The sequence below is a fragment of the Phascolarctos cinereus genome, unplaced genomic scaffold (genome assembly GCF_003287225.1).
Source record: "Phascolarctos cinereus isolate Bilbo 61053 unplaced genomic scaffold, phaCin_HiC Scaffold_4;HRSCAF=312, whole genome shotgun sequence".
In the NCBI taxonomy this organism is placed as follows: domain Eukaryota; kingdom Metazoa; phylum Chordata; class Mammalia; order Diprotodontia; family Phascolarctidae; genus Phascolarctos; species Phascolarctos cinereus.
Window position 1 is genome coordinate 608865637 of NW_027555847.1, and position 25484 is coordinate 608891120.

Below are 25484 nucleotides of genomic sequence, written 5' to 3' on the forward strand. Positions count from 1 at the left end.
CAGGGACACTCATCACGTTTTCAGGGCAGAAAAGAGCAGTAAAGAGTAGTAAAGAGAGAGAGAGTAGTAAAAAACACCTTTCCTTGCATCATACCACCCTGGAAGAATTGAAAACTTAGAGGTCTTTAAAAGTATCTCTGAAAACAGATGTGCAAACCCCCTGAAGCTTGAGAGAGTGTTCCTACCAATGTGGAAGCAGAGCCTCACTTTAACAAAGAGTTAAGTCAAGAAATAGGCTGAAAAATGAGCAAACAACAGAAAAAAATTCTGACCATATAAAGTTACTATGGTGACAAGGAAGATCAAAACACACATTCTGAAGGTAACAAAGTCAAAGCACCTATATTCAAAGTCTCAAAGAAAAATATTAATTGGCCATGGAAGAGCTCAAAAAGGATTTTGAAAATGAAGTAAGAGAGATAGAAGAAGAATTGGGGAGAGAAATAAGAGTGATTAAAAAATCATGAATAAAAGAGTCAACAACTTCGTAAAAGAGGCACACACAAAAAAAATATTGAAGAAAATAACATTTTAAAAAACAGAATAAGCCAAATGGGAAAAGAGGTACAAAAAGCCAAGGAGGAGAAGAATGCCTTGAAAAGCAAAATTGGCAAAATGGAAAAAGAGGCACAAAAATTCACTGAAGAAAATTATTTCTTAAAAAGTAGAATTGGCCAAATAGAAAAGGAGGTACTAAAGCTCACTGATGAAAATAATTCCTTAAAAATTAAAGTGGAATAAATGGAAGCTAACAATTTTATGAGGAATCAAGAAACAATGAAACAAAACCAAAGGAATGAAAAAAATATAAGACAATGTGAAATATCTCATTGGAAAAACAACTGACCTGGAATATATATCCAGGAGGGATAATTTAAAAATTACTGGACTACCTGAAAGCCATGATAAGAAAAAAAGGCCTAGACATTCTCTTTTAAGAAATCAACAAGGAAAACTACTCTGATATTCTAGAACCATAGGGTAAAATAGAAACTGAAACAATCCACTTATCACCACCTGAAAGAGATCCTCAAATGAAAACTTCCAGGAATATTATAGACAAATTCCAGAGCTCCTATATCAAGGAGAATGTATTGCAAGCAGCCAGAAAGAAACAATTCAAGCATCACATAGCCGCAGTCAGGATAACACAAGATTTAGCAGCTTCTATATTGAATTTTTGGAGGGCTGGGAATATGATATTCTAGAGGGCAAAGGATGTAGTATTACAACCAAGAATCATTTACCCAGCAAAACTGAGAATAATCCTTCAGGAGGAAAAATGGATATTTAGTGAAATAGAGGATTTTCAAACATTCTTGATGAAAAGACCAGAGCTGAATAGAAAATTTGACTTCCAAATACAAGACTCGAGAAACATAAAAACAGGATAGAGAAATCATAAGGGACTTAATAAGGTTAAATTGTTCACATTCCTGCATGGGAAGACAATACTTGTAACTTACAAGAACTTTCTAATTATTAGAGCAGTTAGAAGGAGTATATATAGAGACAGAGGGCACAGGTGTGAGTTGAATATGAAGGGATTATATCTAAAAAAATAAAGGGGTGAGAGAGGAATGCACTGGGAGAAAAGGAAAGAGAGAGGTAGAATGGGGTAAATTATCTAACATAAAAGAGGCAAGGAAAAGCTTTTACAGTGGAGGGAAAGATGGAGGAGATGAGGAGGAGTGAGTGAACCTTACTCTCATCAGAATTGGCTCAAACAGAAAATAACAACTTAATTGGGTATAGAAACCTATCTTAACCTACAGGAGAGTAGGAAGGAAGGGAATAAGAGAAAGAGGTGGTAGTGGTGATAAAAGGGAACGCAGATTGGATGAGGGGATAGTCAAAAACAAAACACCTTTGAGAAAGGACAGGGTAAAAGGAGAGAGAAAATAGAATAAATGGGGGGGCAGGGAAATAGTATATAGGGAAATACAATTAGCAGTTTTGAAGCAAGTTTCTCTGGTAAAGACCTCATTTCTCAAACATATAGAGAAGTGAGTCAAATTTATAAAAATAAGAGACATGCCTCAATAATCAAAATGATAAAAAAATGGAACAGTTTTCAGATGAAGTATTCAAAGCTATCTATAGCCATATGAAGAAATACTCTAAATCACTATTGATTGGAGAAATGAAAATTAAAACAATTCTGAAGTACTACCTCATATCTCTTAGATTTACTAAAAGACAGAAAAGGAAAATGATAAATGGTAGAGGGAACGTGGGAAAAATGAGACATTAATGCATTGTTGGTGGAGTTGTGAACTGATTAAGCCATCCTATAGATCAATTTGGAACTATGCCCAAAGGACTATAAAACCATTATTCTCTTTGACCTTGTGATACCACTACTAGGTCTGTCTCCAAAAAGAAACATAAAACAAAAAGGAAAAGGACATATATGTGCAAAAATATTTATAGCAGCTCTTTTCTGGGGGCAAAGAATTGGAAATTGAGGGGATACCTATCAATTGGGGAATAACTGAATAAATTATCATATGTGATTGTGATGGAATATTATCGTGCTATAAGAAATGATGAGCAGGAGGCTCTCAGAAAAACCTGGAAAGACTTGCATGGGCTGATGCAAAGTGAAATGTGCTGTGTACAAAGTAACAGCAATATTACAAGATTATCAGCTGTGAATGACTTAGTTATTACCAGCAATACAATGAAAAATACTATCCATCCCCAGAGAAAGAACTGATGGTGTCTGAATACAGACTGAAGCATACTTTTTTTTACTCTCTTTTTGAGGCTGTTTCTGTCTTTGTTTTCTTTCATGACATGAATAATATGGAAATGTTTTGCATGACTACACATTTATAATCCATATTGACTTGCTTCCCTTCTCAATGAGGAGGTGGTGGGGAGGTAGGAAGGGAGAAAATTTAGAACTCAAAATTTTAAAAACACATGTTAAAAACTGTTTTTACATGTAATTGGAAGAAAAATAAAATACTAAATTTTTTTAAAAAAAGATACACAAATTAATTGGGAAAAATAATATTTCTACACTTCACAAATATATACTATCACTGGAATTGGTAATCCCTGATCTGATGGTAGCTATCTTTATATAATGGGCTTTCAGAGTTGCTGTGGCCAAAAAGTTCATCATTCTGTGGCCATTTGGGGTGACGATATTCTCTAAATTATGTTACAATTTTTAAAAAAATCTAGCAATTAGTTATTTATCTATCTGGATTGTTCAATAATTATCTCTCTCCTCACAACAGTTTGATTTTAAGCCTTTAAATAATACTGACAATGAAATTACGATAAAATATGATTAAAATACGATGCTCTTTCTAAATAATCACATTCAAAAAACTAATTGCCTTTTGGGAAATTGTCTTTTGTCTTCATAAAGTTTCAAGCCATGTGGCAACAAATGAAATATTTCTATTTAATATTAATGTTGCTATGATATTTAGGCTATCAAAATCTTACCACAGAAGATGACTGAATGAAATTACCTTCACATACTGGAACTTTTCCTGTCCATGTGCTATCGGATCTACAGACCCTATGTTCTGTTCCTCCTGCTAAGAAGAAACCAGGCTGACATGTATATATCAGTGTATAGCCATGGGATGGAAGATCCATTCCTACAACATTTGCATGAGCAGGAGTTTCTGGCTGTTTACAGCTGTGTGCTACATGAAGGAAAGAGAAACATGGGAAAATTTCACTGAAGGGCCAGAAAAAGTCACAAGTCATGTTTTTCCTAACATTTCTCCAACTATTAGGATAACTCACTTCCCCATGGAAAATAGTTTAGGAGCCATTTAACATTTTTGGATGATTTAAGTTTTTAGTCCAATACAATGGCTTTTAGCAAATGAATGCACTTGTTTGGTAACCATCATCCTAAATAATGATGTAAAAATAAAATAGTATATTTATGAAAAATTATTCCTTATCCTAAGATTTTTCCTACATAAAATTATGTTAATGTCCAAAGACTATGTATATTAGATTGTCTTTTTAAATGTTATAACACTAACGTCTTCCATATAGACAGTCCAATGTGAAAAATACCTTCTACTGAAGCAAAATAGCTTTTTTCTTAACACTTAACAGGGCCCTTTATTTCTACATAGCATCTTGAATCATTGGGCCTGTTCCCTTCTCTTCCATCAACAGGAGACATTCTTTTCTTCTCAAACAATGCTTTTACCTGACTTCCTCTCTCCTCTTTCCCAATTCCACTAAAACAAAGCAAAACTAACAAAAAACCCAAGGAAACACACACACACACACACACACACACACACACACACACACACACACACATTCTTGCTTATATTTCAAACCATGGGGTATCCTTTAGGATTGTGACCTTCCTTAGGAAGCTCGAGGTCAGGATATTTTCAGAGGATAAAACCTCTACTCAAGAAAGTCCTTAAAGCCAAAGGCCTCTTGGCTCCTAAACAAACTCATATTTTCTTCCTACTTCAGTCAGTAGGTTAGAGCTTAGAGGTTGAAGGCTGAAACTGATTGTTTACAGACTGTCCTTTTAATTATTAGCCTAATGGACAGACTTAAAAAAAGTTCCTGAACTTTTCTGAAACTCATTTTCTTAATTTACAAAATGGTAATAAAAAGAACCACAGTCTGTAACTCACAGGGTTGTTGTGAGGATTGAATAGGATAACATACGAATGTGCTTTGGAAACTTTAAAGTACTACATGAATATCAATTATTGTTGTGATTATTAAAAGGGCTTTAAGCACAATGAAAAATGTGTTGATATTTAGTTATATTTTAGGTATATTTAGTTATATTTTGAGGTTTTTTGCAAAGATATTGGGCTCTGATAAAGAATAAAAACTTGAGTGATGAATACTTTTATAATAACCATCTCAAAAAAATAAAATATATCCATAATGTACTTATTAAAATTTATTTTCAAATGTGAGGGAGACATAAAAAAGGCCAATTTTCTTACAACCAATACTCACGTATACATTCAGGCTGAATTCCACTCCATGTGAGGTCAGGAAGGCAAGTTCGTGTTGTTGAACCTTGTAGAAGGTGTCCTTTTTTGCAATGAAATTGTACAACATTTCCCACCTATTTAAAAATTCAAGGGGAAAAAAGAGCATCATTGCAAAGAAATTTCCATTATCTTCAGGATGAAAAGTTATACTAGATCCTAGAGGGAAAAATGTTTCAAAATACGAGTCTTTGTGGGGGAAATTAGAAGCAGAAGAACAATAAATATTAAAAGAAGATGATGTAAACTAAATATCTAATAAATATGTCTCCTCTTAATCACACAAGAAACAGTAAACATATAGCAAGTAAGGCTGTATGCTAAGCATGAAGAATGATAAAGGTTATAAATGCTAAAGCCATTCAGAAGGAGGAACCACCACTAGGGAAACTGAGGAAAACTTCATTAAGGTGGTAGGGTTTGAGCTGAATTTCAAAGGAAAGTTAGGATTTAGATAAACACGGAGAAAGGGGAAAGTCTTTTCTGGTGGAGGAAACAGCATAAGCAAAGATACAGATATAGGAATGTTGATGGAAGCAGACAGCAGATCACTTTAGTTAGAAGACAGGAATTAAAGTAGGGGAAAGGTAGATAGAGTTGAAAGTGTTACTGGGGCCAGGTTGAAGAGGGTCTTGAGTAATGAGTAAGGAGTTTAGACCTAATCCAGGGCTAGCAAGCAATTCATGGGAAAAATAATTAGGAGAGTAAGTACAGTATAAGTCTGAGGAGGGTCTGTAATGTGATATGGTAACTTACAGAATTTATGTGGTCTTAGAGGGCTTTAAGAGACATATGCCAGACTGGTCAGACTACATGTTGGTCAAAACTTTTAGTTCAGGCAATCACATTTTAAGAAAGACACTATTAAGTTGGATCATATCCAGAGAAGAGAGAGCAGTATAGTATTGGACTTGAGATGACACCTACAAGGATCAGTTGAAGGAACTGAGTGGGGATTTTTAACTTCAGGAAAAAAACAAAACAAAACAAAACATGCCAGAGTATGGAGTAAGGATGGGACTAATTAATCTAGTTAATATAATTAAATAAATTATGTAAGTAATTCAGATTGTCTTATAAAATTAAATCTAGCTGAGTTACTTGGAAGGATTGTCATGTAGATTTGGTCTGTTTGGTTGTTTTTCAGTCACTTCAGTCATGTGCTGCTCTTTGTGACTCCATTTGGGGTTTACTTGGCAAAGATGCTAGAGTGGTTTGAGCAACAACAAATACACTACATAAACAATTTAAAATCCATTGAAATGAATCTTCTCATCAACAACTCTTTTAAATTGGCATGGTGTGGATTTTAACAATTGGTAATTGAACATATCCAAAGAGACATGTTTAATAGATAATATCTTTATTAAGTCCTTCATTTGTTCCTCTTTCTAGCAACTTAGTTTGCTGTTCATTAAAAGATGTTTCATTAATCTTGATCATGATGATACATCATATCTAGCAGTGTCTCTCTCTCTCTCTCTCTCTCTGTCTCTGTCTCTCACTCTTTCTATCTGGGCTTTAACAGAGTTTAACATACATTACTTTTTTATTTTTCTTTTGTAACAAGGTTGAGGTAAAGGACTTGCTTGGCTAGTATTTCATCATGTTATTCATCCCATTAAGGCAAAGGTTCTTGATCTGGTGTCTGTGAACTTTAAAAATATTTTGATAACTTTATATTAACATAATTGGTTTCTTTGCAATACTAGGTATTTGATTTTAAATTGATTTAAAATTTATAAACTATTATACTGAGAAGGGATCTAGAGAGACTTTTAACCCTTCCACATCACATAACTTTACAATGTATGTATACTAAGAGTTTGCCAATGGTTGATGTCATTTCTCTCTATATACATAATTTTAAAACACTGATTGCTTTTACTATATCAGTTTGTTGGTAAAACAAAATTATCAAACATTATAATTTTATAAATAAGTGGTTTACAAATAATTAGAGAAAGTATATTTCTTGTTGAATGATGCCCTTTTTTATGTCATAAATTTTGTCAATTATATCAGGGTGAAAGATAGTATAATAGTTGTTGGGTTGTTTCTTTTTTATGACATTCAATGAACATAAGTATCATTCCTTGTCAATAGAAGATCTTGCTTCTATGAGTTTGGGAATACGGTTGAGAAGGATTAAATGATTTAAAGTATATGTAAAGAAATATGATGAATTTATTTCTATGTTAACTGTCATAAATCTTTCCCAGGTTAATTACTGTTAACTCTTTTAGTAGCACTTAAAATGTTTTTGTTAATTTTTCTATTCATTACACTTCATAGCTATCCTGTTCTCCAAATGAAAAACCTCAATTGTTTCTCTTTGATGAAATTCTTAGACCACAGACTTTGCCATCATGAGATCTACTATGTATTCTTTCCCGGGTGCTGACACTGATTTGTTTTGTGACTAAAGCAAATCATGTAATCACTGTTTTGGTTTATCCATTTGTAGGACGAGGGCCAATACATTTGGCTGGCCATCCATTTCATGGAAGTTAGATGAATGATACATGCTTTTAAGTAACTGTGAATCTGAAGTCCTCTATAAAAACTGATATAACAGAGATGGAGGCACTTTCTTACTCTTTTGTTAACATCTGGACAGGATTCAAGCATCCTGGAACTATTGGAAAAGCTATGAAATCAATGCCCATGCTGTGACTGAATGGTAGATAAATGAAAACTATTCTTAGCAACAGCAATATGGCACCTTTGATGAGTGCTTCCTTTTAAAATGGCTGTTCTTCAGGCTCACATTGAATTTCATACAAAATAGCACTGCTAGGGAAAATTCTGCCACAGATTACAATTGGGCAATGTGTAAATTGGCTATTTCCTTTTTTGAATTCAGTATGCACTTTGGCTCCCTTTAGGCTCCTTAAATGGAAAAGTTGCTGAATCTCTACCTAAAACCTAAATTGGAAAAAGACAGAGCAAGAATGTCTGCTATACATGACTGAACATGCCAAAGAATTCTATTATAACAATTCACTTTCACTTTGCATTATAGGTTATGGTCAAATTGTATTCAGAAATTTCCCACATCAATAACAATGTCTAAGAAAATATCTCCTTCTAGGAATCCATTATTATTTTGCTGAATATCCAAAATAAGTCTTTGTTCACTCTTTGTCTTAACAACTTCTATCCTGGTTAACTTCCTCTTTACATTCTTCTAAGATCATACATACCTTTTTCTACTAGTCATCGCTAGTCTTTACTACCCATTAAATTTCATGCTGCCTGAACTATCTAGTCACTTACTGCCTCCTGTTTTGTATTTTCTCTATTTTTTCTTCATCTATTTTTGCTTCCTATCTAACATTTTTCATGTGACATTTTTATCCTTCCTCTGATCTCCTTCTCCCCCACTACAACACTCATCACAGTGGCTTTCTGTTTGCTTTTTCTGGGTTTATAAATGTGTGTCTAAGTGGAAGCAATGCAGTTAAAATGACTTCTGGGTGTACCTATCTGAATTTTTGTGAATTTGAGAGTCACTGGAGCTGAACTTATGAATATCTAGACTAACATTGTTCCTAATTCTTTTATGAGCAAAAAATTTCTGTCCTGAAGTTGAAAAGTCTATGTAAGTTGTTGTCTGACATTTCTAGGTGTGTAAACTGTTGACAAGCATTCATATAAGTGACACAGAGAACACTCAAAAGCGAAGTACTATTGTTATTGAAAAAAAAAGAAGAAAAGGTTGCAGTGAACTGGGCTTTATAAACAGGATTGACATGCTTGAGCTTAAGCTGAGAAACAACTAATTGGATAGACTTTTCACTCTCCAGGTTATAAACTGGCATTGCAACCAATTTGTGTCTCTACACATTAAGATATAAATAGAAATCAGGGGAGGTCTATAGAAGGAGGAAAAAAAAAATATCTCCAAGGCAAAGTTTAAAGAATTGGAATTTTTTACCCAGGATAAAAGAAGTCTGACAAGCAAGACATTTCTAATAAAATGACAATTATTAAACAATAGGGATTTCTATTAAGTAACACTGTCAAATCTTTAAGGGTAGACTATATATACATCTGAGTTGGGTAAAGTGGGGCCCTGCCTTGTCTTGAGCACCTGAATTGAATAATCTTTAAAAGTTTATTCTAATTAGAATTCTATAAAAATAAAAGAACATAAACACACTATTTCCTCAGCAAAAAGATGTTAAAATAAATGCAATTTTGTGGCTTGCTTTGGTTTACCAAAGATAAAGCATTTTCTTTAGTAGCAAGCTTCCTAATTAGATTTGAATTTTAAAATATAAACCCTTTTTTGAAACACATATTTAAAATACCCACTTGAAATCCAAATGTATTGTTCTGTGATCCATGACGTGGTACTCCCGGGTTTTCACATGATGTGCGGGTGGGCTCTGAAGTAGAGTTAAAAGCAAATTATGCCTCTGAAAGTTAAAATAAACCTCTATCTGTCATATAATTCAATTTTAAATTAACTGTGGTTGAGTGGACCCAGTGGAAGAATGAGTAACATGATACCATTTCATAGATTATGTAAAACTAAAATCAAACAATAATGTAATGTTCTTAGAGATTAGAGAATGAGACCAATGGTCCATTTAACTGCATCCAATGTGATCATCTTTGATGATTACACAAGTATCTATTTTGAGGCCCTTTTTAGGGGATTGAGAAAGGAATATGGTACTGTGGTAGTAACAGTGTTGGCAACATATAATTTCTTTTTCAGTCAAATATGGCTTGTTAAAGTGATTTTCTGAAGATTTTTAATTGCCAAGTAAACACATGATGAGTTATGCTTAGGCCTCTTGTTTTCTTAGTAGCAGCCAGTGCCAACTGTTTTGAGGACAGTATAGAAAAGTGAAATTGAGGACAATAATGCCCAGAAATATACATGGTCTCCTGAGCCACTGGGTAAAGGGATGGATAAGTTATACACACATAATACTAATGTGTACGAAGGTAGATTAACTTTTATCCATTACTTATTAACAAGTGATTCCCCAATTCAGAAGATAGAATATGAAACTGATGGCCAATAGCCATTTTGAAAGTTGGCTCCATTTTGATATTTATATCTGATGTTTAGTCTTTACATTGTTTTTAAAGAAAAAGAAGAAAGTGTTTATTTATAAAAAATTCCTATATGGAGCCAGGTTAACAAGAATTATATTTGCTATCAGAAGTGACCACTCCTCCCCTTCAGAAGCCAAAATTTCTCTAGAAACAAATACTTAAGCATTAAGAATGACCTTTGGGATTTGACCTGAATTTGCTGACACTTTGGGCATAGTTATATTCACTGTGGGGTATAGGATTTTTTTAAATGGTTTATCAACACAAAAAACAAAATCTTGTAGATTTATCAAATAGACCATGGCTACATACAATTTTTGTTCCTTCTCCATATTGTTTAATCTTATCTAGAATAAATATGTGAAAATTTCTAAATATCTGTAATTCAATATTCCAAACACTTACGTGTGTCTTCTTATTATGTATTCTATTGATAAGGTTATTTCCAGTACTTTTTTTTTTCTGGGAAAGTGATTTAAAAAAAAATCAAAACTATCAAAACTCTCAAAGTACCTATTCAGAGTATCCTAGTAATATTTCCTCATATTAAACATTTCCTAAATTAATGCTAATCTCAAGGGTCTCTAACAAAAAATGCCTCCAAAAACAATGTACCATTTTTTTTTAGCATTTAGTAATTCCGGAATGATTGAGCACAGTATTGTTCTTTACCTATACAATGTGGTGATGAACCACTCCAAGTTCCATCAGCTTGGCATATTCTAGTGCTTGATCCCACTAAAATAAAAGGGGCATTACAGCTAAAGGAGACTTCTGACTGGTAGATGAAGCTCTTGCCTTCTCTTTTTCCTTGTGCAGGAACTCCAGGGTCACCACAAAATTTTGCTATGAGGGGGGAAAAAGTGTGACAAAAAAGTTTAGATTTATTTACATTTTAATAAACTTGTTTATAGTCTTAAAGGTTTGCAAAGCACTTTACAAATATTATCTCATTTGATCCTCACAATAGTCCTATGAGGTAGGTGCTATTATTATCCCCATTTTATAACTAAGGAAACTGAGGCAAACAGAATATAAGTGATTTGTTCAGGGTCACACAGCTGGTAAATGTCTGAGGCTGGATGTGAACTCATAATCACCTGAAAAAGAATGCTTCTTTTGACTGAGTTATGCCCAGAAATAGAAATCTGGATTTCTCTGTTATCCTCTCCAGCAGGATGGTGAATGGCTAGAGTTTATAGCCAGGAAAACCTTGGGCTTCTCTTGCCTGAAAAACATACAATCTAGGTGACCTTAGACAGGTAACTTTACGTCTCTGGGCCTCAATTTCCTTACCTACAAAATAAGAGGCTTGGACTTGATGATTTCTAAAATCCTTTCCAGCTGCAGAACTATGATCCTATGTCTTTTGAGATATTCATAGAAACAAGGTGTACATATACAAAGGCCTTTTTCTCTTCTTTATCTCCCATGTAAGAAGGCTGACATGGGTTAGAGCCACATAAAGTTAAAAGTCTCACATTTTTTAAAACAAATCATAAAATTAGCTGTCAAGATCATCTCAGGCACCTCATTTTACAAATAAAGAAAATGAGACCAGCTAGAAATGAAGTTCACATTTCTAGTCCCTTCTCTCTAAAATCACCTTTTATTCATACTGTATGTATTTTTATGCATATAGTTGTTAGCATGTTGTCTCTCCCATCAGAATGTGAGGTCCTTGAGGGTAAAGCCCATGTTTTTGCCTTTCTTTTTGTCCCCACCATTTAGTATAGTGTCTGACACAAAGCAGGTGCTTAATGAATGCTTGTTGACTGACTGTTGCTGCTCAGTCATTTCAGTCATATCAAACTCTTCAAGACCTCATTTGGAATATTCTTGGCACACATACTGGGGTGGTTTGCCATATCCTTCTCCAGCTTATTTTACAGATGAAGAAACTGAGGCAAACAGGGTGAAATGACTTGCCCTGGGTCACACAGCTAGTAAGTACCTGAGGCCAAATTTGAACTTAAGAAGATGAGTTCCTGCCTCCAGGCACAGCATTCTATCCACTGGGCTCCCAGCTGCTCTAGCTGACTGTTAGTGTCACAGTCAGTATCATAACTTGCTCTTTTTATTCCTTTACTAGTATTCTTTTTACTAAGCTACGTTGCTTTATTCTCTCTTCAGATGTTATCCATTCTCTGTCTACATGGCGTGCCTGCACCTCTGGCTGCTGGTTCCCAAATATAGTTTTGCATATTTCAATTCACCAAATCATGCCTATGAGTACTCTCTTTCACAGCCTGTTTTTATAATAATCCCCTCCACCAATTTTGGCTCCACTTAGTTACATCCTTTTCTTTTTCCACAAATAAAAGAAAAGACAGTGTCTTGATATTGCTAGGATAAGCTTCCCTCATTACTATTCCTCCAATCCTAATAGGTACTTTCCCCATTCCTCCTCCTCCTCTTCTCCCTCTCTCCCTCTCTCTCTCTCTCTCTCTCTCTCTCTCTCTCTCTCTCTCTCTCTCTCTCTTTCTCTTCTCCTCTCTCTCCCTCCCTCTCTCCAACTGATCTTCCTAAAGCAGAGGTCTGACCATGTCACACACCCCACCCACATCAATAAGCTCCAGTGTCGCTCTATTATCTCCAAGGTAAAATAGAAATTCCCTAAAATAGAAATATAAAATTTTAAAATTGGATTCAATTTAAAATACACAAAAGTATGTATTTCCATGTTTATATATGTGCACATACATATATGCATTGTATACGTATGTGTGTGTGTGTGTGTATATATATATATACATACACACATATATGTATATAATGTTTTGAAATTATTAAATCTTAAACTTGCACAAAGATTTTTGGGGCACCATGTGTATCGGTATATAACTATATGTAGAAACACATATGTATATATGTAGATATAGATACACGAGTTTATATATATATGTATATATGTGTGTGTGTGTGTACACACACACACACACACACACACACATATATATATGAAACATATTCCTTACTGAATTTTCTATAAGGAATTTCTTACAAATCTGCTTCCCTAACCTCTGCATTACAGCCTTCTTACACTTTACACCCAACATTGTACTCTACAATCCAGTGACATTCTGACCTCCTTTAGCGTTCCTTTCTCAAAATACTTCATTTCCCAACTCTGGGCATTTTTACTGGCTATCTCCCATGCCTGGAATTCTCTCCTTCATTTCCTGGATTCTTTGGCTTTCCTGAAGTCTCAGCCAAAATTCATCCTTCTGTAAGAACCCTATTCCAATAACACTTGTGCTTTCCCTCTGATATTATCTCTTAAGTTAAAATGTATCTGTCTTGTTTGTGTGTAGTTGTTTGAATGTCCGTTTTGTTATTAGTGAGTTTCTTGAGAGTGGGGGTCTGTTTTTGCTTTTCTTTGTAACCTGTGTTTAGTACAGTGTCTGACACATACAACACACTTAATAAATGTTGGTTAATGTCACTTAACTTGACTGATTCACTCCTCATATGACAGGAATTACTGGTATTTGCCACTATGTCTGAAGAGCCTCCTTTGCCTATAGGGATTCCACTGTGCCAAAGTCCCAGTGAACTAATAATGTGACTCATATCCATTCTCTTTCTATTCCCTGCATGATATTAAACTTATAGTATTATGAAACATCCTCAATAGAGTTATAAAACTGAACATGCAACTAAAATATCAATGAATGCACATCAGATAGGGTTCCTCTAGATTGAATGTTAAAAGCATATTGTATACAAGAGTGACACTGTTATCATAATTCATTCTACATGATGCTTAATGTGATGCTTTAACATATGAGTAAAAATAGTAACATCTTTAAAAGAAAAACTGTACATTACATACAGAAATATCTATATTAAAGAAGTCATAAATCCTATGAAGTCGGCAACAATTTAAAACTTATCACTGCTACCATTATCATAATACATGATAATAATAAGAAGACCCAGATTTGAATGAAAAATCAAAGAAAAATTGGCAGGGATTTATTTTCAAAGCAACTTTTAGGGGTAAATCATTTGCAGCATTTTTCAAAGTTAAGGTGACTTGAGTCAAGCATAATCTTTCAGCAGATTTCAATCTTTTGCTTGATATTAACTTTTAAGCAGGTCTCTCTCCTCCTGAAAAATATTTCTTAAAGGTTATAAGTAGTTTTCACATATAGAAAAACACATTTTCACCTATAACTGGAGGATCACCAATTTTTTTTAACCCAGAAATTAGTCATTCTTTTTATATGAAAAAATACTTACGTAAGCACTGTGGTACTTCCCCACTCCAGGTTCCATTCCCTACACAGGTCAAAACAGCAGGAAAAGATAGTTCATAGCCCGGAGAACAGATGTAGCTAATACTAAATCCCCAGTCAAAATTTGTTCCTTCCAGTCTTCCATTAGAGATCTGAGGAGGAGTTGTGCAGGTAACAGCTGTAATTACATTAAAAGCAATTAGACACAGCTGCTATAAATATCTTGGGTATTAAAATATCCATGGAAGAACCATATGTGCTCATTTAACCTTTTTGGAGGACAATATGGTACTAACATGTTTTATTCCCCTGACAACATTTCTGCTTTGGGGTTGCAACTATGTCTTAGGGATATAATGGTGTGGTTATCAGGGCTTCTCTTACAAAATAGCAGGCTGCCCAACATCTAGTGGATGGAGAACATAAAGTGACCTCCTATAAACCGTACTGTAACAAATTATTAGCTTTATCTAAAATTATTTTACAATGACTTTTAGACACATTAGAGAGAAATATTGTTTAGATAAACATAGTGCAAGTGTTCTTCTGTCAGGCAAGAAGCCCAGAATTTAGAAGTAGCTCTAAGGCATTTTTTTCCTCATTTTATTTTTTTTCCCCTGAAGTAAGAGAGATCATGTACTTCACCCAAACAGCTTGCTTTCTTTAACAATACTTATGAATAGGATTAATGCTATGGATTGTGAACCCAGAACCACCATATTCTTTTTCCCCTTGTTTCTTTTCTTTTTGCCATTTGAAGTTTTTTAAAAAGCTGATCGTGAATCAACTTAATCCCATTTAACTAACTGCAGGATGGGAACAATAAAAGGGAGAGAGAAAGGAATAAATGGGAGTAGAAAAATAAAAGAGAAGATATCAACTTTAAAATAAAATGAGAAATTATTGGCTGTCAAATAGTTATGAGTAATTTTGACCATAATTAACATTTTTGTTTCCACTGTCACTACAAAAGAACAAAAAATGAGTTTTTAAAATCTGTTCAACTATATCATAAACCATTTTATTGAGTTCAAATTCTCAATGAACGTTATAGTCTTCTGAGTCAGAGTGAACACAAAGGAGAAGGAAAAAAAATGAACATATGAAACACCTCGTCATCCAGCTAATTAGCTATCAGCTCATAGTCATTTAGATAGATGAATGGCACTAACTGTTATAATCCCACAAATAACAACAAAAATGAGCAAAACCAGGACGATTTAAGAAATGATTTCAGTAACTGATAATATCCTATACTTATCCAGTGTAGTAATTCATATTCAAAGATGGCAAAATGGTTTGAAAACCTTCTTCAAATATTAAAAATTGAAGGACAAGGCTGTTAACCCCGACACTAGAGAAATAAATCACATCCACCCCCACTCCACACATATATACATACACACACACACACACACACACACACACACATACATATATATATATATATACACACATATATACACACACACATATGTATAATTTTAAAGTAGCATATTCTTGATCACTTCTATGGAAAATCTTGAGTCTAATTCAATGTAGTTCTTAGACCAGGTATAGACTTTGTACTTTCCATGTCTTTAGAAGTTCATTCCAACTGTCAGCAAATTAAAGCTAGCAAATTAAATTGAAATTAGAAATAATGGACTGAAGTACTTTGTTAATCATTAGACTAAGCTCCCTCAATCAAAGTAAATAATTGTAGTCATCTTTCAGTAGGCCATATAATTATATGGATTTTTTTAAGAAGACGTTCTAAATAAACCTTTGATATGACAAGAAAAACATCAATTTTCTCTCTGCAAAGGCTGCTTTTTCCCACAAGGAAAATAAAATGAAAAGACATTCATAAAAGTTTTAGATACTTTTAAATGTACTTATATAAAAATTTGAGAAAATATGACAAACATCAAGCACAAATATTCAAGAAACAAAGTCACACCTTTACAAGTTGGCATTGTCCCACTCCACGTGCCATTAGTAGTGCAAGTCCGAATTCTGGAGCCATTCAATTCCATTGTATAGCCTGGCTGGCACATGTAAGTAACATTTTGGCCAACCACATAATCATCTCCATACCTCATTCCATTGGCAGGTATACCAGGATCCCCACAACTGATAACTGTAAGAATTGAAGTTGGAGAACAGATGGTTAATGGGGTCATGCATTTATGGACAGGGTTTGGAAACATATGGTAGACATCATAATTAACAGAAAAAAATAGGCAATATGTTCATTATAACCACATACCCATTTAAATCCCCTACTGAAAACTCCTCACTACCCAAACATTGATTATCATTGTCAATTCTCTGCATATGTCTGAAAACCTGAAAAGCTTAGGTTTCAGAGAATGTAAATTCAAGAGAATACTTGCTGCTATGGCTTCTGGTCAGTTAAATGTCAAGCCCGCTAGCAATATTTCCAAGAGGATCAGGCATACTTGAAAGAGCTCTGAGAACAGAATTTAAAACATAGATTTGAGTCTTAGCTTTGTCATTTATTAGAGGTCTGACTTTGACCAAATGTCTCTAAGCCTCAGTTTCTTCTTCTGTAAAATAAGGGATTTCGTGTTAGAAGACCTCTGAGGTTTCTACTAGTTCCAGATTTACTATCATATAAAGACAATCCTTACATTCCTAACATACCTCCACAAGGCTTTTATGAGGATCAAGTGAGATAATGCATGAAATAATGTAAAAGGTTTTATAGACCTAAAAGTGCGACACAAATATTGTGATGTTACTACAATTTGGAGAGAGCTTCAACCATACTTCTCTCAGGGAAGATATTTGCCATTATGTAGAGCAGTTGACTTAGAGACTAGATATTTTGAGCTACTTTCTTCTACTATACCTGTTCTAAGGATGGGGCCAAATAGCCACTGTTTCATATCACATGTACTACTGCAGATTAGAGGATGGTTCATAATTATTATTGCCATTTTAAAAAGATTGATAATTTGCCGATGTTGAAAAGGTCTTAAGGTAGCTTACAGATAAAAACAAACATTTAAAGGTAAAGTTTTAATAGACAGTTTCTCAAATAAAGGTCCTGTATCTCAAACATATAAAGAACTTTTCCAAATCTAAAGAATGAGTCATTCCCCAACTGATCAATGGTCAAAGGATATGAACAAGCAGTTTTCCAATGAGGAAATCAAAACCATTTATAGTCATACAAAAATGCTTTAAATCATTATTGATTAGAGAAATGCAAATTAAAACAACCTTGAGATATTGTTTTATACCTATCAGATTGGCTAAAATGATTAAAAGGGAAGGTGATAAATGTTGGAGGGGATGTGGAAAAATTCAGACACTAAGTCGCTATTAGTGAAACTGTGAACTGATCCAACCATTTTGGAGCACAATCTGGAATTACGCCCAAAGAATTATTAAATTGCTTATGACCAGGGGTGGGGAACCTTCCCCCAGCAATACCACCACTAGATCTACTTCCAAAGATGATTAGGAAAAAAGGAAAAGAACCTAAATGTTCTAAAATATTTATAGCAGCTTTCTTTGTGGTAGCAAAGAACTGGAAATTGCAGCAATGTCTGTCAATTGAGGGATAGCTGAACAGTTTTTGATTGTGATAGAATACTACTGTACCATAAGAAATGATGATCTGGTTGATTATAAAAAAAACATTGATAGACTTGCATAATGAAGAGAGAAATGAGCAGAACAAAGTGAACATTGTATACAGTAACAGCAATATTGTTTTAAGAACAACTTTGAGTGACTAAATAATTTTGACTATTACAAACAGTAAAATTAATGAGAAAAGACCTATGAAGCAAGACACTATCTGCATCCAGAGAAAAAAACTGATAAATAGAATTATGTATAGAATGATTATACACACACACACATACATATTTGTGTTTAATGGTAGCCATCTCTAGGGCAGGGTATGGGAAGGGAAGAAAAAAAGAAAATTACAAGATAAATTTATTATATATTTAAGAGGAATAACAAATTGTACATGAAAGATTTGCAGTTTCTAAAATTCTACTATGTTATGGAAATACTTGTGTTATTTCACAAATTAAAAATGAAAAAAATAGTACAAGTACCATTTTTAATGAAACAAAGGGAATAGACATTTTCATGCAACTAAATTAAACTGATTTGGGCAAAGAAGTTAGGTGTATATTTGTTTTCAGAACTAAGGCAAGTTTATTTATTTTTTGCTTTCTGATAAGAAATTTTAATTTCTTTGTACTAATAGTTCACATTTATATTATACAGCATATTTTATGTAAAACCTCCCTCATAAATGATACAGTAAGACAGTAAGGACAAGGCATCTAGATGATGCACTGAACAGAGTGATAGACTGAGTCAGTTCAAATATAGTTTCTGATAATTTAGCTGTGTATCCCTGAACAAGTCATTTAATTAAGTGAGATAACATACATAAAACAGTTTGCAAACCTTAAAGTCCTATATAAATACTAGCTATCATTTGTCTCCCCTTTTTTAAAAATGGAATTTAAAACATTAAGTGATTTTACTAGTCACATAGCTATTAAGGGTCAAAACTGGGATTTTAATTTAGATCTTCTGACTCAGTGCCCAGTGTCTGGATCTTTTCATGAATCATTCAAAAGGTGTACAAGAAATAAATGTCTAAAATAAATTACATTTAAATTTAAGAAATTTTAGGATTAGGGCATCATACTGACTATAGACACACACATACAGTATTTAAACTAAATTCTTTTTCATAATTAACTCACCATTAAAATGATACAAGTCAAGATTCCTTTTGTTCTTTTCTAATCAGTTTAAATTATGAGGAATTAATACCTTGAACAATCATTTCAATGTAAAAAATATGTATGCAGGATATTCTCTCTACCTGATATTCCCTCCCATCCCTCAAGACAGTCTGCTAAAATCACACCCACTGAGTACAGTACTTACTTCTATCTTCTTCTTAATTAAAGTTTTGCATGCTTGATGATTTCCCTCTTATGATTATTGATGAGAAAAGAAATAATTTCTAAATCTATTCTGTATGGCTATGACAAAGTAGAACAAACAAAGAATAATACTGCTCATTTATTTTCCAGGATCGACACATTTCTATTTACAGAATAAACATGTATTAAGTAAAGAAATACCCACCCAGTGCCTGAGATGCCATAAATCAATTACCTACATTCCTATGAAATGGTTTTGTTGACTAGAACACTTCATGAATCTTTTCTTTCTGACTACACTATATCAATTATTTGCATCAGGAAGTTGTCAGAGAAAAGAGATAACACATACATGATAAACTGAAGTCTATCAGGATGAAGGTCAGGAAAAAAAAATAGAAAGAAGTCACCTTAATGATCTTCAGAAGCAAAGCTTAAAATAGTTAGAGAATCTCAGAGATCAATAAACAAGGTTTTAAGTACTTGCTCTGTTGCAAATACTGTGCTAGGTACTGGGCACACAAAGACAAGAATGAAACATTTCCTACCCTCAAGAACTTTACACTCTCTTAGGGGAGACAGTATGTATGTATGTATGTATGTATGTATGTATGTATGTATGTATGTTGTTGTTGTTTGTCCTTTGTTTACCAAGACAACAGATGACATCATGGAGGTGATGTCTTGACTTGAGTGTGAGTTGTATTTAAGTGAGGCAGAGTTGCACAAAGTCATCAGCCTCACTCTTTCTTCCAGAGTCATCCAAGTCCAGTGGCAAGACAAAAGTCAAGATGACTGCTGATGATATAGGATGCAGTGGATGACCTTGGTGTCTTTGCTGTTCGACCACGCTCTAAGTGCTCCACAGCACCTGCTTCAGCTGCTTTCATGGCCCCTGGAACAAACTGTTTTCTTCAGCTCATTGGGGTGGGGGTGGGGGTTGGGGTGGGGGTTGTCTTCACATGTTTATGGTAGACAATCCCCTAACTCACTGATGGTGGATAAGCAGCCCTGAACCAAGCCCTCATACCAGAGGCACTAGTCCTCCCTGAACACCCTATACACTCAAGAATCAATAAAAATAAACACAAGTTGACTTGGAAGGGAATGTGCTAGAAATTGGGGATGATTAGGAAAGGCTCTGTGCAAAAGGTAGAACTTTAAAGAAGTGTAGGATTCTATTTGGCAGAGTTGAGAATAGGTAATTGAGATGTCATATGTTAAACAACCAAAGTCACACACATGGTAAGTAGCTGAATTAATATTCAAACTGAAGTTCTTTGATAACCAAAGCAGCACTGATTCCACTAAACCTTGTTCAGAAACATTTGCTCTTGATCAAGTTCTATGAAACACAGTGACTGGCATGGAGTAGCTGCTTAATAAATGTTTGTTTAGTTCCAGGCATGGGGGACTGCAGGTACAGAGGTTTAGAGATAGAAAATGGAGTGCTTTATATGTGGAACAGAGAGAAGGCCAGTTTGGCTGAACTGCAGAGGACAAGAAGGAGAGCAGTGTGTGAAAAATTACATTGAGAAGGGATTTAAAAGTCAGTGAAGTTCATCTTAGAGGCAACAGACAATAGAGGCAATTGACTGAATCCAAGTTTTACAGAACAAATCCTTTTCTTAATGGGATTTGTCAAAAGGACACACTCAAGGACCTAGAGGCTGCAGGTTCCCCACCCCTGATCTAGATCAATCTCTAGCTAAGGGGTAGACTATCTACAACAGATGTCTCCACTTTCTTTCCTCTTTCTCCTTAACTCCTTGCAATGTGGCTTCCAAACTCATCATTCAACTGAAACTATTCTCTCCAAAGTTACTTACTAATGATCTCTTAGTGCCTTCTCTCAGTCCTTATCCTTCTTGATCTCTCTGCAGCCTTTGACACTTTTTTCACCCTCTTCTCTTTGACACTCTCTTCTCTCCAGATTTTCATGGCACTGCTCTCTTCTGGTCTTTCTCCTAACTGCCTGATCACTCCTCTGTCCCCTTTGCTGGATTTTCTTCATTTACTTTATATCCACTAACCACGAGGGTCTATCAAGGCTCTATCCTGGCCCCTATTCCAGTTTCCCTCTATACAATTTCACTCTGTGATCTCATCAGCTCCCATAGATTCAATTAACATTGATATGCAGATGATCCTCAGATGTACTTGGCCAGCTCTAACCTCTCTAATGACTTCCATTTTGACATCCCCAACTGTCTCATAGACATTTAAACTGAATGTGTTGCAGACATCTTAAAATCATTATACCCAAAACTGAACTTATTTCCCCCTCTTCCTAAATTCCCTATTACTTTCAAGGGTACTGCCATATTCAGTATCACCCTCAACTATTCACTTTCTCTCACTCCCCATATCCAATCAGTTGTCAAATCCTTGTGATGGGGAGCTTGGATCCCAGCTAAAGACCAAGAGACAGTAACCTAGGAGTAGGCCCCAGTGAAGCAAACTATCTCTCCCTGCTACAGGAACAAACTCAACCTGTAGAATTTCCCTTGTATAAACAGGACTATCTTGTACTGACAGATTATCACATACTGACCCCTATAGTTACCATATACATTCCAGAGGTTAAGCAATAGATGTCAACTCCTGAGGCTATTTTGTATAAACAGGACATTGATTGGCAACAAGCAGGACAGCCATGACCATCAGTTGACTTACTGATGTAACAGACCTAAAAACACATCCCTTAAAAGCTCCCCCTCCTTGGGCTTCCTGTAGTGAACTCTGGGTAGGATGCCAGTGTACTAGGTATAGAAATTGCACGTTCCTTTAAGAACTCACCACTCCTTAATCCCACCCCAGGCCACCTAATTAGCATAGTTGGAATACCATGCACTGAGCTCTTCCCCATGAAAGCTTTAGCTTAACTCCCATTTGGTGGAAGTTCCCTAAGGAACTTAGCCTACTTTACAGCATCACAATAAAGCTTTAGCCACTTGAATGGAAGACAGTTTGAATCCATGAATTCTTTCCAGACAATACCATTTGACATCCCAATAATTTTGGGGATCCCTGCACCTCATCACTTTCTCCTCTACCTTTGTAACATCTTTCCTTTAAATGCTTTTTTCTCCTATGACATTGCCACTACCCTGATGTGAACCTCATCACCAGATGCCTGGACTAATGCAATATCCTGCTGGTTAGGATTCCTACCTCAAGTGTTTCCCCCATTCCCATCCATCAACTACTCAACTGTTGAACTTAATTACCTAAAGTGTCAGATCTGTCTATATCACCCCTCCCCCATTCAATAAACTCTAATGGCTCCCTATTACCTCCAGTATTAAATATAAAATTCTCTACTTGGCTTTTAAAGCCTTTCATAACCTGACTCCTTTTCTACCTTTCCAGTCTTTTACACCTTATTCCCTCCCATGTACTCTAGCATCCAGCGATAATGGACATCTTGCTGTTCCTTGAATATAATATTTCATTTCCCTAATTTTCACTTGCTGTCCTTCCCTGCCTAAAATTCTCTCCATCTCCAAGATGCTTCCAAGGTTTCCTGGCTTCCTTCATCTCACTTCTATACTTTGTACAAGAAGCCTTTTCCAGTCTTCCTAAATCTGAGTGCCTTCCCTTTGAAACTGTTCCCAATTTATCCTGTATGTATCTTGTTTGTACAAAGATGAATGTTATCTATACAAGAGGTGTCAAAGCTGCAGCCTGCGGGCAATATAGCCCACAACCCTCCCAAGTGGAACCAGATTAAGACATAATTAGGAAATATTTAACAAATAAATAAAAACACAATAAAGCATAGATAATATTAATATATGTTTTTCAAGTCAGTGTATGACCCAGAGGGATCCTTATGAAATGACCTTCATTTTTATTTGAAATCAATACCACTGGTCTATACCATTAGCCTGAATTCCTTGAGAATAGGTATAGGATTTCCCCTTTTCTGTATCCTGGTGCTCAGCATAGTGCTTGATACATAGTACATGGTACATGGTAGGTACCTAATAAATGTTAGTTTGTTAGTTCCCAATAAATGGTCATCTACCTTCCTTCAACTGGTATTCAGATAGGATACTTTAAGTACCCCTACAGTTCTGGTAACCTTCCTCTCCAACTGTTAAAGTTTGTCAGTCTTCTTCCTAAAATGTGATGTTCAGAAAGGGACACAATATTCCAAATAGGTTCTGACTGGATCAGAGTAAAAAGTATCTATTACCTATATCCTTCCAAACAGTATGTTTCTACTAATACAATCTATAATTGCATTCCTCCATGAAAATTCTACTCCAATGACCTATAATGGTATAGAAATTAAACTAAATTATCAAACATTATGATAACAAAGTAAAAATTCTAAGAGGTCCTACCAAATTGTATAAGTCTGGTAAGTATTTCTGTATCTTATTGTCTAATAACCAGCTTAGTGAAGTTCTGAAAAGATCCAAACCAGAACTTTGGCCACTGGCTGATGAATTTTGAGTGCATGGCAACTCAAAGGGTCATAGAGTTATATATTTATTGTTGGAAAGGATCTTAAGAAATAACCTAGTCTAGCTCCCTCAGTTTTAAGAAGAGAGGCCTGAGGCCTGGAGAGGTTGTGATTTGTTCAAGGTCATATGCATAGTAATTGGTAGAATGAGTATTCAAACTAAGGTCCTCAAATTACAAATGCAGAACTCTTTCCAATACAACAAGTTCACATATATTTACTGAGCTATCTGTCTCTCTAGTGGGAGTGGGGAGGAGGAAGGAATAGGAAGGAGACAGGGATCTACACTAAGGAACTCGTGAATGTTTTGGAATACTGATCCCATTAGCTTGTTTGGTCATTACAACAAATTATTCACTCATGTAATTTGTGATTCAATTTTGTCGTTTAGTCATTTTTCAGTCATGTCCAACTCTTTGTGACCCCATTTAGGGGTTTCTTGGCAAAGGTACTTGAGTGATTGGCCACTTCCTTCTCCAGCTCATTTTACAGATGAGGAAACTGAGACAAACAGGATTAAGTGACTTTCCCAGAATCACACAGCTAGTAAGTGTCTGAGACCAGATTTGAGCTCAGGAAGAGGAGTATTCCTGACTCTTGGCCTGGTACTCTATCCACTATGCCACGTAGCTGCCCAATAAAATCTCAAAACCTTTTCCATAAGAACTATGTGCTAGCTCTGCTGTCCTAACTATGTCTATCTTTTACCTGTGTCATTTTTTTTTTACCCTCGTATGGGACTTTACATTAAATTTTTTCTTACAATACCCATCAATTGGGGAATGGCTGAATAATGGAATATGATGGAATGCTATTGTGCTATAAGAAATGATGAGCAGGCAGACTTCAAAAAAACTTAAAGACTTATATGAGCTAATGCAGAGTGAAATGAGCAGAACCAGGAGAACACTGTGCACAGTAACAGCCACATTATTGGATGACTGACTTTGATAGACTTGGTTCTTCACAGCAATGCAAGAATTTAAGATAACTCCAAAAGATCCATGATGGAAATTGCTATCCATACCCAGAGAAAGAGATATGGAGTATGAATGCAGATGGAAGCATACTATTTGCTTTCCTTTTCTGTTGTTGTTTGTTTTATTGCTTCATTCTTATTGTTCTTCCCATTAGTTCTAATTGTTTTTTACATCATAACTAAGGGGAATATATGTTTAACATGAATGTATATGTAGAGCATATATCAGATTGTATGCCATCTTGGCGGGGGAGAAGTGGGAGGAGGAGAAAATTTAAAACTCAAAATCTTATAGAAGTGAATGTTGAAAACTAAAAATAAATAAATTAATTAAAAAAAGAAAGGAAGGAAGAAAGGAAGGAAACAAAGAAAAAAGAAAAGAAAAGAAAAAAGCTGTACTACCAACTGTTCTAATTAGGTCCCCAGTGGGGCAACTACGACTACTCACAGAGTTGTTGTTTGTTCTTTGTTCTGGAAGAGGATCCTGACATCATGGGATGCCTGTCAATTGAGAAATGACTGAACAAGTTGTGCTATATGATTGAGATGGAATACTATTGTGCTATAGGAAATGATGAGCTCAATGATCTTAGAAGAAAATGGCCAGACTTGCATGAAATAATGAAGAGTGAAATGAGCAGAACCAAAAGAATGTTGTATGTAGTAACAGGAATATTGTTTTAAGAACAACTGTAAAAAAAAACTTTGAGTGAATAAGTCATTTTGACTTTTATAAATACCCAAATTAACTACAAAGGACATATG

The 25484-nt window shown here is 34.9% G+C and overlaps 1 protein-coding gene across 1 annotated transcript in view; it reads right to left on the reverse strand.

Moving 5' to 3' along the window:
- Nucleotides 1–25484, reverse strand: part of LOC110193575 (CUB and sushi domain-containing protein 3) — a 90650-nt gene that overhangs the window by 25663 nt on the left and 39503 nt on the right. Inside the window, exons 5-10 of the mRNA XM_078151796.1 lie at nucleotides 16275–16454; nucleotides 14337–14510; nucleotides 10764–10937; nucleotides 9336–9409; nucleotides 4981–5092; nucleotides 3492–3671 (exon numbers count right to left, since the gene is read on the reverse strand). Of these exons, the coding sequence (XP_078007922.1) occupies nucleotides 3492–3671; nucleotides 4981–5092; nucleotides 9336–9409; nucleotides 10764–10937; nucleotides 14337–14510; nucleotides 16275–16454 (894 nt within the window). The remainder of the gene's footprint in view (nucleotides 1–3491; nucleotides 3672–4980; nucleotides 5093–9335; nucleotides 9410–10763; nucleotides 10938–14336; nucleotides 14511–16274; nucleotides 16455–25484) is intronic.